Below are 16,511 nucleotides of genomic sequence, written 5' to 3'. Positions count from 1 at the left end.
CGTCTTCGGTCTGTAATCTCATTGACTGAAGAAGAATTGCCGTAAGTGATGAGTCGCACTTCAAACTGAGCCCTGATGACCAGTGAAGAGGTGTCTGGAGATCCCCCAGACAGTGGTCAGATACCAAACTGACAGTCCTGCATTTTCCTGCTGGCAGATGCCCTCGTGCAAAAGAAAACTAAACTTCATGTAGGAGTAGACACAGTCCCCAATGACAGATGCACACTTGTGTGATCCACTGTGCCTTCCAGAGTGACGGGATCATCCAGGGAATGCCATGAAAACATTCAGCAAATCATAACACTCCCTCCTCCGGCTTGAGCCATTCCGACGACTGTTGCGGGATGTTCGCTTGTGGACATTTAACGCTGATGGAAAATAAAATGTGATTCATCTGGAAAGGCTAGTTGTTGCCATTCAGCAAATGTACTGTTGTGATACTGGTGTGCAAATTCCAGCCTTTGTTGCTGATGAAAAGCAGTCAGCATGGCTGCATGTACCAGGCACCTGCTGCAGAGACTGATTAGCAGTAATGTTCACTGAACAGTCACTGAGGAGAAACAGTTGAAAGCCCCTTCATTCATCTGGGTGGTCAGCTGCTCAACAGTTGCGTGTCTACGCGACTGTACACATTTCCACAGCTGACATTCACTTCTGTCATCAGTGGCCTGTGGTGCACCACAGTTGCCTGGTGCACCACAGTTGCCGAGGTGCTGGTTTTTCATAGCCCCAGTTTTCAACGTAGCACGTGAACAGTTTATAGAATTAGCCATTTTCGAAATGCTCCCACCCTTGGCCTTATACCCAACGATCATACCTGTTTGGACATCACATAAATCACCCCATTTCTGCAGTATGACGATGACTGCACTGTTTTCCACATATCCCTGACACGTTTTATATACCATCCACTGATAGTTCTGCCACCTTTGAGTGGTTATAGCATGTTGACATCAAACATAGGCAGTGGTCAAATTGTTGTGACAGTTCTGTGTGCTTTCAATGCAGCTGCACAATAATGTACAACCTCTTGCAGGAATACAGTAGGGGTGCAAGTGAAGAGAAATAATGGACAGGGGCATTTGGAGATTTGGGTGGTATGGGGAAGGTGCTCGGATAGCTGAAGCAGTTAAGGTGAGTGCTGACAAAAACTAGGAAATATGGTTTTGAATCCTGGACCAGCACAAATTATCATCTGTCACCACAGAGTTATCTCAGTGCCCTAATGTACCAGAAATCAAATTTTTCTTAGTGCAGATGCACAATAATGTCCGACATCTCATAGGAACACAGTAGGGCTGTGAATGACAAACTGATACATGTTGGATAAATATTCTTTGGCCTTCAAACTGCTCTGAACATTTCAATTTTAACATCATTTCGGCTGTGTGGACCTTAAAACAACAGAAAATGATGAGTGGGCATTGCAGTTTTCATCCAGGACCTTGAAATGAACGTTCAGTGAGACTAGCCTTAATTCCATGTAAATGGACCTTCAACAACTGTAGAATATTGTTGAAATAGAGAGAGAGAGACAGAGGAGTGACATGCTGTATTTAAGAAGCAAAGTTCCATTATTAAAGAGAATATTGAGACAAACCAGTTTCTGTAGTTAAAGGTTATCTCTGCTATCATTTAACTGTTATACTTAAGAAACAATAAATGAAATGAATCAGAATGTCCAAACAGGAAAATAAGTGCAATAGAAATTAACACCAATGTTACAGTGTGCATAAGACAAGGTTCTTTGGGCTGTAATCAAGAGGGACATACAAATACAGTGGAATAGAATGAACAATGTATTTACCACAGAATCTGAATGAAGGACAAACAAAACTAAAACAAAAATGTTGAAGAATAGCACAAGTGAGAACTGTGATTGCTAAACATTGAAACTTGGGAAGGAACTGTTGGAAGAAATGGAAAAAAAATATCATCTTTCTGAGAAACAGTATTAAAAAATGTTCAATGGAGATAAGATATCAAAAACATATTGGCACAAAAAACTTTCTACAGTTAAAAAGCTCTACCAGCATCAGATATTGGCTTGGAGTTGAGGAAGAAGTTTCTGACACCATACACCAAATTTGGGAGTAAAATGTGAAAAGCAGCAAAAAATGTGAAGAATAACTGCAAACATCTGAAATATGGGTGGTAGAATTAAGCGGACAGAAAATGTACAAAATGAAGAGATTATAGAAAAATAGGCAAAAAAAGTTCTACAGAAACCACACAGTTAGCTTGGCAGTAAAAATGACAAACTGTAAAGGTGGACACAAATTAGAATATGTAAAATAGGTTATGTATATATTCGGTTTAGTACATATGTTGAAATGTCTGAGGTTAGACAACATAGAAACAGATGGAGTCTGGCATCAAACTTGTCAAAAGAATTATTACAACTGTTGAAATAGGAGGATGATCCTGTTGCACTGTGCAATTCCCCAGTTTATGCACTTAGGCTAAGCAGCTATCAAACACATAAATGCTTATTTCTTTGTTTAACTCCACCAACCCTTCACAATGTGCTCTTGCATGTTGGATGGACTCCTACAAACTATTTATCATTTTGACATAATAACTTTGGAATGGGAACTTTCTGTATTAAGATTTCTCTACCTTCGCTACATTAATTTTTGATAGGAAAAGGGAAAACATTATGCCAATTAAAGCAGTGGTGTGTTAGTTGTAACATTTGGGTTAACAACTGATTTACTTCCACCTCTTCAGTGAAAATAGAGCTTGTTACCTAACCACAATTTTGTTAATAGCATGTTAACTTAAAGATCTTAAATTCTTATTTTCACTCTTTATTGGAGACTAAAATGTAAGTAGAACACTTCCCTGAATAACTCTTGTTCTAAACCACATTGATGCTCTGCCCTCAGGTGTGGGATGAAGCTAAGCGTCTGCGCTGTGAGTGGTTCAATGACTACGAGAAGACAGCATCCAAACCACCTATGGTCATCGCTGACCTTGATGTCATCCAGCTTGACTTTCGTGGTAGGTGGCACTTACTGTCATAATTCACTCATACTCAATAAAGTTATTTATATAAACATTCCCTTCTGAAGAATAACAAAAGTGAAAATAAAGATTATATTTAAATTGAAACATCAGACACAAGAGTACACAGTTACTAATAAAAGTAATATCTGTCTGCTGCATATATGATCAATTAAGCAGTCTAATACTACCACAAAATGTTTCTCTTTCTTCACAAAATTTTCTAAGATGGAATTATTTTTATATGAAGTGTGATAACAGTGTCTGTCTGTTTGCATTGCTCCTCATTTCAGAGCATTATGCTTGAGCGAGCCATTACTCAGTTGAGCTCATCCCTCACCTTTTTTGAATCCAAGAGATAGGTAGTCGTCCATTGGCCAAGAGATATCAGTGGCATAAATTACCATTTATTTCCAAATCTATTTCCATATCTTATTGAAATCACACCAATCACCTGTAGCCTGTAAGAAAAATACTCACTCTCTTGCAATTTAAGTAACTGCATGAGAAATTTCAGATTCAGCTCTTAAATGTTACTACCATGCACATGTGTAATTTAAGTTTTGAGGAGCTGAAATAATCACATGCCATGCAATTACTTTCACATATGAATGAAAAAGCCATTTTAATTATCATAAATTAGAAATTTTTACTGCTGGTCTATCCTTAATCTTGTATTATTCATTTTGTTTACCTATTCAGTGAATGGCCTAACCTGTTCTTAAAAAAACATGTCAGTGAAGCTGGTCTAATACTAGCCATACAAACTACTAATGTGACTTCGAGTGAAGGCTGTGCATATGATTCATCACATTGTTCGAAATCTATAGACAGAGGACATTTTTCTGATAGTGGTAAATCATGAACTGAGCCCTAGAATGCTCAGTATTAGGTAAAACGTTGTTCCTGATACTAAATATTTAAATAAACTTCTCTCGAATTCACATAACACTGAATTAGTTCTTTTTGCAAATGGCTTTTCTGCTGGTCCATTATAGATTTGTAGCAGCTGCATCGTCTGAAATAAAGTACACGTGAACAATAATGTGTGGGACCTTCTTTGCTGCTCTTACAGCAAATTCAATAATTTGGGTAGCCCCACTAAAATGGTATAAGTTTAATTGTGTCCTTTCTTGCTGAAATATGGTCAATAATTGTCAGATTTTGTAGCCAACTGATTTGGCAAGCAAGCAACATTCTAGTTAATCACAAAAGTGTGACATGTTTGGGACTGTAGACCCCTATTATTTTGCCTGATTCAGATTGATTCAATATCTTTGAATGAACAAATCAAACACATCCTCCCGACGTAGTTCAAACCATGACACAACAGTCATAGCTTTGCAGACAAGAGCGTTATCTTGCTGATACTGAACAGACAAACTCCTGAAATAGTGCTGGAAGCATTATCTAAAATGTTTTTTTATGGACACTTGCATCATTTTGCCATTTATTGAAATTAGTGGTCTGGACATAAACTTGAAAGAACAGTCCCACACAATCTATACTGAATTTTACTGCTGCTATTAACACTCTTGGGTAAATACCATTCATCAGGTGTTCACCAACTCTACACTTTTCCACTTGAGTGTCACGCTGGATAGTTCCACTGCTCCGCAGACCAAGGACACAGTTGACTCCACGTGCACTTTCACTGTAGTGGTTCTGAGCAGCAGCGCAATCATGAAAACAAAGTCTTTGAATGACACTGATCTCTGTACTCCACTTGTAAAAAGTTGTCATAGCTTGACAAGGACGTTTGAGAACTGTGTGGTACAGTGTGATTTAGGAAAAGAAAAGGGGGTTAGTTAATGTATCATTCATGACAACATCATCAGAGATGGAGCACAAGCTGAAGCTGCAAAAGGATGGGAAAAGAAATCAGCCATGTTTGTTTCAAATGTGATTTAGGGGAATCACAGAAAATATAAATATGGATAATTTTGGTAAACATTTTTGGAATACAGTGATCAATTAATTGTTATATTTAGATTAAAGTTCAGTCTTGATCACGTTATGTCTGTTTTAATGAGTAACCGGTTTCGGTTTTTTCTATAAAACCATCATCAGACCCATTGGCTCCCTTGGGTTGGCAGGTGGAGCTCTCCTTGCTGCTGTGCAGTCAACTGATCAGTTGACTGCACAGCAGCAAGGAGAGCTCCACCTACCAACCCAAGGGAGCCAATGGGTCTGATGATGGTTTTATAGAAAAAACTGAAACTGGTTACTCATTAAAACAGACATAACGTGATCAAGACTGAACTTTAATCTAAATATAATAAATATGGATGGCCAGACTGTGAATTCTGAAAAGACTGCAATAGCTTTCTAAGTTCTGCGATGTCCACAGACGTTTAGCCATACAGTGTACAACAACAATATATGCCTGATAAAATCTCATTATATTTTTTTGTATGTTTTGTAAAATAAAATAAAAAATACCTGCAATATTCATATATTACAAGTGCTAGTTATACAGTCTGAATTCAAATACAGTTACATATTACATTTTTTGGTACATGTTTACAGTCCTGGTGCATACTGTAATCCCCACGCGATAGTACCGTAACCATAAAACACTGCCAGAATGGCCAAAGGAAAATGATACAATCCATATCATTGTGATTTGTCTCCTCTGGCAGTGTGCTACAGTTCTGAGGCAAGGGTCCCGTGTGTACCAGAACTTCATTTTTCCAAGGTGGTGATTAAAACTTAATGACTACCACCTATAGACTGACCATATTATATTATATATAGAATTATATCCTTAATATAGTGCATAAGTGTCTTCGAAAAATTGTTTCTATAATGTGTTTTTAGGGGACAATGTTGACTGCTGGATGGAAATACAGCATGGAAAGGGTCCTTGGGCACCACCTGTAAGTGGTATTGTTCCATTAGGATCAACACTAACACTTGTTGTGGCTATAAACGATTATAGAGGTGAGCATACTTTAGTTGTATATTGTGTTAGTAAGATAATTTAAAAAGAAATAAATAGCTGCATAACTACTGCTATAGCTTATTCACAGCTTCAATTTATTGTTATTTATGGTATCCATCTTCAATCATTATATCCCCACAAATTTTCCATTATCAGCAGATAAATCATACAGAAACCAAGAAAACAGCTAACTGGCATTTTGAGTAAACAGTTAATTTGTCTTTCAAATAGTAGAAAATAAAAAAAACTGAGAGGCTAATAGCAGTTACCAAACTGAACAAGAAATTGAGACTTCATAGCAGTTTATTTGGTTTGCAGAGGGATTGGAAGGGATAGGAAAAGCAAAAGTGAGATGGGAATGGCAGATGACATTGTTACAGTTTCCTCAAAAATTAATACATCTACACACAACATTACATGTCAAACAGCAGTGACATAACAGTCCATTCCATTGAAAATTGTCTTTTAGAGCATACTATTACTGACAGAAAGCGAAATAGTGGTTACAGTATTTACAGCAAATTATAGTACTTCTTATTTAAACTTACTTTACTATTTGTGGAATAAGCAACAAATCTTATGTAGCTGAATGTATACCTCAAATACAATAACTTTGTGACTGACAGGTTTCTGTGGTGGTCACGATAGTGATGGTGGGGATGTACTTAAAGTTGTGGTCTGGCACATAGTTTTAATACAACAGTAATTTTCACATAAAACTAATAGTAGGAAAAGCAGGCACCAGGCTGAGATTCAATGGATGACTCCCATTAAAATCCAAGAATGTACATCCCAAGAAAGGTCAGGTGACATTACTTCCACATGTATCTCACAGAATGACAACAAAATCAGACACATTCAGACTCATACAGAAGCATACCAACAGCAGTTCTACCTGCATGCACACCACTCACAAAAGGAATAGATAAGGAAGGATTCAATAGTGGTTCCTAAAGTATCCTCAGCTGCATACAGTAAAGTGGCTTGCATAGTTTTGGATACTGATATAATATTTTTCAAGAATGTTATAATTCTTGACATTTATTAGACTGTTTATGCTCTTACATAATAAAATGCATCACAGTTTTGTAGTTCAACCTGATATATTGTTTTTGCATTTTTTTAGGTGAATTTGATATGAGGGTGAAGTCCTGTGTAGCATCAGATGGAGGAGGCCATGTTATTCAGCTCTCAGATGAACATGGGTGTGTACTTAGGCCAAAAATGATTTCAAGATTTTTGAAGGCACGTACAGCAGATGAGAGGGCTACAGTCATCACATATGCCTTCTTTCATGCCTTCAAATTCCCTGATGCTCTGAGTGTTCACATAAAATGCAAGGTAAGAGTGATAATTAGTGTTTCAGCTGGTTAGTTGACATAACTTGTTGCCTTTATCAGGAACTCAGGACATTGCAACAACTATTGCATTAACTGGAAAAAGAAGTATACTCTTATGCTATTGCAATCCAGTAACAGTGAATTAATGCAGTATATAACAGTTCTCACATAAATATCAGCATTTACATAATTTTTTATACAAATTATGTTCGGTTCAGTTTTTTTGTACTGTTGTGTCCTGACGGACTAGAGAAAGTGTATGAGAACTTGAAAAAAGTGCCAGGTCATTTTACAATTTCTGAATGGTCAGAAACAAATATAGAAAGACACAGTTCCGGTGATGGCATATGATTGATCATATCAGCACTAAACAGCCACAGTGCACCTACTTAAAGGTGCAGATTTTGCGACTTGGTAAGGATACTTGCAACAGACTCAACAAACTCAAAGGTCTGAATAATACTTGTTTATTGCATTCAGATTAAACCATTACACTGAAGGCAACATCTAGACATGAGAAAAAGCAAATGGCTCAACTGTAAAAACAACAAAAGTTAGCATCTGAGCTCAAGGGGCAAGAAGTAACAGAATTTAGCAATCACTAGCAGCATATTAAAATGCAAGCATTAGAGAGCAGCAGTCTAAGGGAGAATCCATGTCAAACTGGAGTTTACCCAAGGTTGGCATCAAGCCAGATGTCCAAACACTCTAATTCAAGACTACTTTGAATATGAAAATCTGGTGATTTTGAAGGGTTCTGGTGCTGAACTGGCTCTCCTCTGCAGTCAGATCACTAACACTACCAGCACTGTACAGACATCGGGCAATCTGACATGGAGCCCTGTGCCTCCCTGGTGCCTCCAGCCAACCACATTCAGGTCATTTCCCTTCTCTCATTCTGTAGGTGAGGTATTCATGACTTTTGCAACAATAATCTCCTTGTTTGGCAGCAACAGTGTTCAGCTGAAAGCTAAACATCATTGCCCTTCCTTGTGTGGCTAGCAACAACAGTGCTTTACGTCATTCTGCTCCGTCCTATGGGCGGAGACTTCTTGCTCCTGAATGGAGACTGCTTTTGCAGCAGTTTCACCCACTTCCCATCTCACTCTAAGCTGTACCAACCCACTCACTTTGCAGCTCTCAGGAGCAATAATCATACCCCTGCAAATGCTAAGGTGTGCCTGTTTGCAACTACAGTCCAAACTGCCATCTTTTGGAAGTATCTAACCAGTGTATGGAGTTACCAGCTAATGCCCTGAGCTGAAACTTCTGCCCTGGAACAGCTGCACAGAGCAATTGCAATTCATACTCTTCTTCAGTTACTGTTTTCCTCGTGTAACCTGAATTCTACCAACTGTGCGTGCCACTTGCATTAAGCCTCAGGTTTCCTGCCTTGGAGTACTCTCAGTTGCTTCCAACAACCTCAAGCTTAACAATGAATAAGTCAGTAGGTAGTCACTGCACTATAATACTTCTTAAAAATCTTAATGGATTCTCTGTTTTTAAACAATTATGAATGGTAAGTTCTAAACACTGATAATAGCACAACAGTACTTCAAGTAAAATAAGTAAATCAAGTGAAAAAAAAAAGCCTGAATGTTAATTCAACCGGTGTGTGTGTGTGTGTGTGTGTGTGTGTGTGTGTGTGTGTGTGTGTGTGTGTGTGTGTGTGTGTAAAGGGGGGGGGGGGGGGTCAAAACTGGATTGTTATAATATATTCCAGCGATTAACACTAAAGTTACAAGAGATGGTATGTTGCTCCTTCAGTATCTTAATACAAGAACATTTCTTCATACAGATATAGGGCAACACACATGGTAATGCTTAAATGATATGAAATAAACGTAGTTATAAGTACATATGGTGGTAGCTTTCGCAGCCACTTTTTCACATATTATTGCTTGCTGACTTTCATCTCGGGATCTTTGGCCAATTTTTCTGATGTTTCATCAGCGTGAGAGGCTGACATTGTAAAATATAACCCTCTGCCACCAACATTGGATGGTGAATCTTTGACAGTGCCAGCCAGTTGTGCTGGCAAAATATCAGAAAAGTCACTAAGCAAACAACATCAGCAGAAGATCTGGAGACAAAAGCCGACAGGTCATATCTCATATCTTAGTTTTGCCAACTGGAAATGGACTTTGAAATGCCTCATCTCTCAGTTAACTTCATACTCACACTTTGTAATACCACAGGTCATTTAGCTTTCACACTTGCCTGAAGCAAAGTCCCACACATTTCTCCCTCCTTTTTATAAATAATTTTCAGAATCTATTAAAAGTTATTTGTTCCCCTCAACACTCTTTACTAATTCAGTTTTTAACAACCTCCTGTGCCATTAAGTTTCTTACATTTTTCACTGGTCAGTACTGTTTCCCTGTAGTACTGTACACATGAATATTTCAGAAACCCCAATTTGTAATACCAGTAGTCTCCTTCCCTCCCAAAGTAGAGGTTCTTTTTCATAACCATCTTTTTTCTTCTTTTTCTCTTCCTTACTCTAGCCTCCTTGCATTGTTATGTCCCACTTACAACTTCTTCTGCATCTTCTACAATTTAAATGTTTACTAATCTTAGTTTGACATCACACAATTGCTTTCACCTTTTTCTGTTTATCTTTAACTGAATTTTGTCCCAGTGCCCTAGCTATGCTATTTAAAAGTTCCGGTAGTGCTTTCATATTTTCAGAAAGAATGGCAAGATCATCAGTAAATCTTATTCGCTTGTGCCATTTTCTTTTCCATATTTGTATATTATGGTGCACAATACCCCCTTTTTTCCACTTTGTCTGTAGGTCAGCCTTACAACCTCAGAATCCTGAAAATTTTACGAAGCACAAAATGAAAGACATTTCTTTATTTTAACAGAGGCCATAAAGGTAACATGATATTTGTTCATTATCCATCCATTATTAATTTAAAAATGTGCACTGCATTTTTTGTTGGACTCAAAGCAAGAACTGTGTGCCATTTTCAACCATGGGCCAATAATGATTTTCCAGAAACTGAATCAAAAGTCTCCAACTTTATGGGATTGAAGTCACTACGTTGCTAATGTCTAGTTTTAGCTCAGCTTTTTAGTATTCTATGAAACAGCGCAAAAGTGCTGCATCATCGATCCATTTCTGTTTAACAATGACTTAGCATGTGCTATTTGTGAATGTAGTGTGTCTGTCTAGTGTTGGCATGAAGACTGTTTCTAGCATTATTATTTACATATATCTCAGACTACGTCCAACTATCACACATCATCACAACTATGCATAAATTATGTTCTAGGTGGAGATATGCCGCCATGGGTGTCCAGAGCACTGCCAACATGGTCCATCTGAGAGACGTGACACTGCCGTCCCTGCTCCGTCCGCACCACCTGAATTACTGTTATATGATGAGCTGGTGTCTGATGGAACACCTGCTTTTGCAGATGAGCCGGCAGTGCACATGGCAGGCAACAAGGGAGCAACAATTCCAAGGCAACCTTTTCAGGTTTGTATTTGATAGTGTTTTCTGCCTGTTTCATGGAGAAACAAATATTTTTGCAAGATGAACTACAAATTACGTCAGTTTACGTGAACAGCAAGAACAAACATGGCTTTCACAACATCCTATTTCCAATATACCAGATATTTCTGAATAGCAATCACAGCAGCATTTGAAGTATGAAGTAACGGAATGTGGATGCAACTGGTATTTTACTGAAATGTTTGTATGAACTTACAATTCTTTCCTGAAGAAGTATTTCATTATTTCTTTAAAATGATGGATGGGGAGGGCGAGATTAAACTTTCTATGATAGAAACGGCAGTTTGCGAGGTAAAGATTAGGGGGGAGAAGGAAAAATGTAAATTGGACAGAATAATGCATTAAAAAGATCTGAGATGTGACTTATTGAGAGTTTTTGTGACTTGTTTGTGTAACTAAGAAAGTAAATATTGTGTTCTAAATCAAAGTTTTATATTTCACTTATCTTCTATTTACAAATTTGTATTTTCTCTTTCTAAACAAGCAAATTATTTTATACAAAATTCCAATGAAAAAGTTCATGCAGGTGTTTCCCCTTCACATCAGTTACATAACAACAGCCACAAAAAATATTTAAGAAACTTATTATCACAATATTCATGAATTAAAGATCCCCATTGCTGCATTTATGCATGTGTCAAACTGAATACCAAGTTACTGTACCACCACTTTTCCATACTTTACATATGGGGTTGGACTATTTCTCCTTGCTATGAATATGTACAAAATTACACTAAACAGTCAGTCAGAGCAGAAGCATTTGGAAATGCATGTATCTATCTATCAAAGGGAACATGGGAACAGCAAGTTTGGAAAGGATATAGCTGTCGCATCAACACATATTGTTACTGCAGAAAATCATTATCGTGTACTGAAACAATAATTCTTATAATCCATGCATGTAACACCTGAATTGCGTATATGTTTGAAGAATTTCCTTCGGTAAAATTTTTCATTCTTTGTAGAGTTCTAGCACATTTCCCCACAGTTCTTCAAGTAAATCCCCAACAGGAGTGCTAGAGAATTCACGTTATCTTCCTTTTATAGCCATAAATAATGGTAGAAGTAAAACTAACATCTTACTGTACAGAGTAATTTGTATTATGCATTAGATAAACACATTTGCCTTAAGTTAAACACTGCCGTTTCCTTTCAATCTGGAATTCTGACCCAGACCAATTACTTGTATTCATTCCCAGGATTTTCTGTGTATTCACATATCTAAGTGACAAATCATGAAGACAAAATAAGATCTGATAGAACACTTATTTTTAAGTGAGGACAACTAACATGTAATTAACAGCATTAAAAAATCACAGTCCACTAACATTTCATGCAAAACTTTATTTAATTTAAATATATAGATCATAAATATACATATAACAGAAGTTTATAAGACAACTGTGTATTTTACTGTACACTCTTGTTATGAACTTTACTGTACACTCTTGTTATGAACTTTTACATGTGATGGTTACTGGTTAAAAACAAGTATAAAGAAGTAGAAAACAATACATCCACGGGCTTGGCTGTATAAAAGAACTGGATGAGAGAGGAGAGAGAGAGAGAGAGAGAGAGAGAGAGAGAGAGAGAGAGAGAGAGAGAAGGAATACGTAAATATTGGTGAATACAGTTTAATTTTACTATTAATGAAAGATGAAATGCTACAAAATATTATCAATGTAGGAAGCACTTTGTGAAAAATAAAAATTAATAATACTAACACTTATTACATCACTATATCACAATTTCAGTTCTGAACAGGGCAATTTATAGTACACAGTAGCAACAATGCAACAAGAACATTTTATCAAGAAAACAACGATCAGTTTCCTTTAAAAGGTTATTGCATATGTACCAGTAATTTTTAACTTCATCAGAGTACAAGAAGTAAACAATCTATTTGACTTGCAAAAAATAGTACAGCTAATTTAATGATCTTATGATCACAAAAGTCTGAAACATTTTGTTTGATGGGATTCCTATGCAGTCATAACTGAATAGATATGAGTGGTAATTTAATGCTGCTTCAGTGGAAATGACATTTTTAGTATTTGAAATAAATCATTTCAGGAACAGCCACATCCTGGACACCGTGATGGTCAAGAACGTTTTCCACACGGGCCTCGCACTCTCAGAAGCACCGGATTTGCAAGACCACGCCGTTCTGTAGCTGTACCAGCAGGAGGCAATGCTGATGTTGGTGTCAGTGGGCTGTATGATGTCGTGTCAGAGGCAGACCTAGCCTTTACACCTGACTCACGACCCGAGGCAGTAACAGTATTTCAAGGACGAACACGTGAAGAGGAGGTAGTGTATGGAGTCTGCCTGCCTGTGCCAGGATTTGGAGCACTGTTTGCACTGGCAGCCCTTTCCGCTGTAGCAGCTGCTTTAGTCGCTGGGGCTTTGCTATACCGGTACCAGGTGCGGCGTGAGACTGCGGCAGCAGCCCAAACATCAGGCAGCAACAATACAGGAGGACGTAGCATTGGCCGCCAGGCAAATGGCGTGCCACTTGATGCTCTCGGTCCTCAGCCACAGCCACAGGCACATGCACATGTGCAGAGAGCACACCGATCTTCTGGACAGTCAGAAACAAGTGGTTGAATAGTACAGTGTGTAACTGTGTCTGAATCACAATTAAAACATGTCGCAGTACTGCAGTACACACAACAGATGAATAGCGCAAAAAACATTGATTCCAATTAACATAAACTGCATTATGTGAACTGGTGTGACTGAAATACTCTTTGTGTCAGTACAGCATCAAAATAAGCAGCCAGTATCTTATATTATTGGGCAGGAGATAAGGTTGCCAATAAGAGACGTGCACATAATTTATGACAAAGCCAAATCCTTACACAAAAAGTAGATGTTTGTACAGAACTTTCAAAGATGTAGAAAATTAAAATCAGTTAATGCGTGTATATATTATATATTTACCTCTAATGTAAACGTCAATCTATCTCCCCCCCCCCTCCCTCCCTCTCCCTCTCCCTCTCCCTCTCCCTCTCTCTCTCTCTCTCTCTCTCTCTCTCTCTCTCTCTCTCTCTCTCTCTCTCTCTGTCTCTCTCTCTCCCTCTCTCTCCCCCCCCCCCCACCACCACCCCCACAATATGGGAATCATTCTTATTATGACTGCCAGTAACCATTTCACAAGTGAATGACTTAAATTTTACCAAGGATTTCATACAAGAATAGCATTGGTATGATATTACAAAACTTACATGACAAACATTTACTGTTGAATAACAGAATATAGATGAAAACAACATTTGACAGAAGATGCAGCTAGTGATGAATATTTTATGCTGGTTAGACACTTTTTTGTGTGGTTTTAATGGTTTATAATAGATATATGCTTTCATAGCAATTGTTAGCAAAAAGGATACAATACTCCTCTTCTCTACTACACACATCATCCTAACACTGATGGTCACTTACCTAGGACACACCTTTGCATGGTGATATGACAAAGCTTGACTTGGTATTAACTATCTGGATACCAGTAGCAAACGGGGAAAAAGTCTAGGATTAATTGCTGAACATTACAGGCAAACTATAAAAAGTTCTGTGATGCAGTTTCTAATCATCAGACTATGCACCAATGCCATAAATTTCTATCTTCTCTGTGATCTCTCATGGATACTGATGACCTCACTATTTATGAGTCATTCATTACTCTCACTCTGCCTCTGGTAGCTGAATGGTCAGCGCAATGTAATGTCATACCTAACAGCCCGGGTTCGATTCCCAGCTGGGTCAGAGATTTTTTCCGATCAGGGACTGGGTGTCGTGTTGTCCTTATCATCATCATTTCAGACTTGCACCAGGCCAACAGTCTACCCGAAGGGAGGCACTAGCCACATGGCATTTCCATTTCCATTATTCTCAAAAGAAAGAGTGTGTGTGTGTGTGTGTGTGTGTGTGTGTGTGTGTGTGTGTGTGTGTGTGAAAGAAACAGAGAGAGAGATAGAAAGGGAACTGCATCTTTCTTCCAGGTCACTGCCATAAAATTAGTTTGTCATGGCAGAGTCCATATTCTGCTCACTGAAAAGTTGAGGTATTAGCCTCTTTTTAATGTATCCATTTTTCTTTGTAGAGCAAACTATTCTCTAACACTTACTGGTGCTGATCCAGAACCAGAGTCCATGCAGTAATATAATTTAATACACAGAGTCACAAAGTGAAATATATAACTTTCACAGTCTCTCGTCAGAGAATTATTTGGTGTTCTTCAGTCACTTTCACTGAAAAGTGTGTGCTCTGTGGGGCCAGTAAAATGGTGCACAAAACAGTGCTCACTAGTATCACTTTTCTGTTTCTCCACTTTCAAACTAGGAAGTTGAAATACAAATATATTTTACTATTCCTTCACGACTTTTCATTTAATCATAAGGTTTAGATCAAGGATAAAGTGTATTTATAAATGTTTACTCAGTTCAGTTAGTACTGTAAATGATTACTTTTGTCAATGTTTGTTGAGATGACAGTTTTGCAAAAACAATCTGGTGCTACTGAACATGGTGTCTGTTGACAGGGTTAACAGGGAAACAATGGACATTAATGTTAACCTGTAAGGCACCACACAACCAAATCATTTGTGTATAAATGTATATTACTCATTTTAAATATTAGTATTTAATCAAAAATAATGCCTTAATAATGTCATAGTCATTATTGTGAATTTTTATTTGTGCTCAAGATTTAGTTTTTAAAAAATGTAACCAGGAGATATAGTTCTGAAAAGAAATACTCCAAAAGACAAGCAAATACAATATTTACAAATATTATTGTGTTCCTTATGGAAGATTCTGGTAATATATAACAATTGTTCCCCCATAGGACATTTAGTCCATGAATAATAAGTTTGGGACGGAATAAAGCTATTAACTACCATGTTTCATTACAATACATGAATTATTAGTCACTCAGTAATAATGTTACAGCAGGCATTTATCAACAACAAAAAACTCATTTTATATAGTTCTGAAATAAGTCTTGACAAATGTAAAGACAGTCTTTCAAATCAGAAAGTTTGTTACTTAATATGAGATTTACCATTCCTTTCAAAATAAGGTATAAAATGTTAAATGTATATAGAAATTTTTGAACAGAAGGTTTCACTGATCAGTTCAATTCGTTTTACTCAGTTTACATTTCCTTATCAACATGTCAACTATAACCAATTTCTTGACTTATGTGAATGGTTTGAGTCTTCCTTTTTACCAAATTATGTCATCTAATAAATGAATCATTACATATTTATCAGTATTTCTTCCATAACTGTGGATGTTCAGTCTACAGCAATATATATGAATACATCAAGAGGTGCTTTATCATGATTGTTAAACAATTTTATCTGCAGCAAAACAAACACCTTGTTTCCACTCAAAGATGTTTGTCAAGATATTTATGTACTGCCAACCATATGGGATAAGATTACAAGTTAATGAATACCTATTAATTTGTACTGTTTTATGAATCCTTTATAATGCAACATACCCTCAGCACACATTAGTTTTGTAATTTTGATACAGAATTCAAGAAAAAATTTAGGCTACAATTATTTTCTAACAATCCTGATGAGATATTGAGCCAATATGAACAATTATGATGAAAAAAAATCAATCAATCAGGAGGAATATGACATAAAAAGTTCACACAAACCTTATTGCATGTAATTCTATGACAAAC

The 16,511-nt window shown here is 37.2% G+C and overlaps 2 protein-coding genes across 2 annotated transcripts in view; one reads left to right on the top strand and one right to left on the bottom strand.

Annotated features, from left to right (window-relative positions):
* The window catches only part of LOC126484065 (uncharacterized), a 479,398-nt gene extending 465,616 nt beyond the window's left edge, over positions 1–13,782 (top strand). Inside the window, exons 5-9 of the mRNA XM_050107429.1 lie at positions 2,889–3,003; positions 5,827–5,949; positions 7,077–7,291; positions 10,572–10,778; positions 12,888–13,782. Coding sequence (XP_049963386.1) covers positions 2,889–3,003; positions 5,827–5,949; positions 7,077–7,291; positions 10,572–10,778; positions 12,888–13,421 — 1,194 coding nt within the window. The 3' untranslated portion in view covers positions 13,422–13,782. The remainder of the gene's footprint in view (positions 1–2,888; positions 3,004–5,826; positions 5,950–7,076; positions 7,292–10,571; positions 10,779–12,887) is intronic.
* LOC126484058 (uncharacterized) overlaps positions 12,139–16,511 on the bottom strand; it is a 245,360-nt gene continuing 240,987 nt past the window's right edge. The window contains exon 15 of the mRNA XM_050107411.1: positions 12,139–13,395. The gene's annotated coding sequence lies outside the window, so the exon portion shown is untranslated. The remainder of the gene's footprint in view (positions 13,396–16,511) is intronic.

The sequence above is a fragment of the Schistocerca serialis genome, chromosome 1, assembly GCF_023864345.2.
Source record: "Schistocerca serialis cubense isolate TAMUIC-IGC-003099 chromosome 1, iqSchSeri2.2, whole genome shotgun sequence".
In the NCBI taxonomy this organism is placed as follows: Eukaryota; Metazoa; Arthropoda; class Insecta; order Orthoptera; family Acrididae; genus Schistocerca; species Schistocerca serialis.
This window is presented reverse-complemented; position numbering and strand designations above follow the sequence as displayed.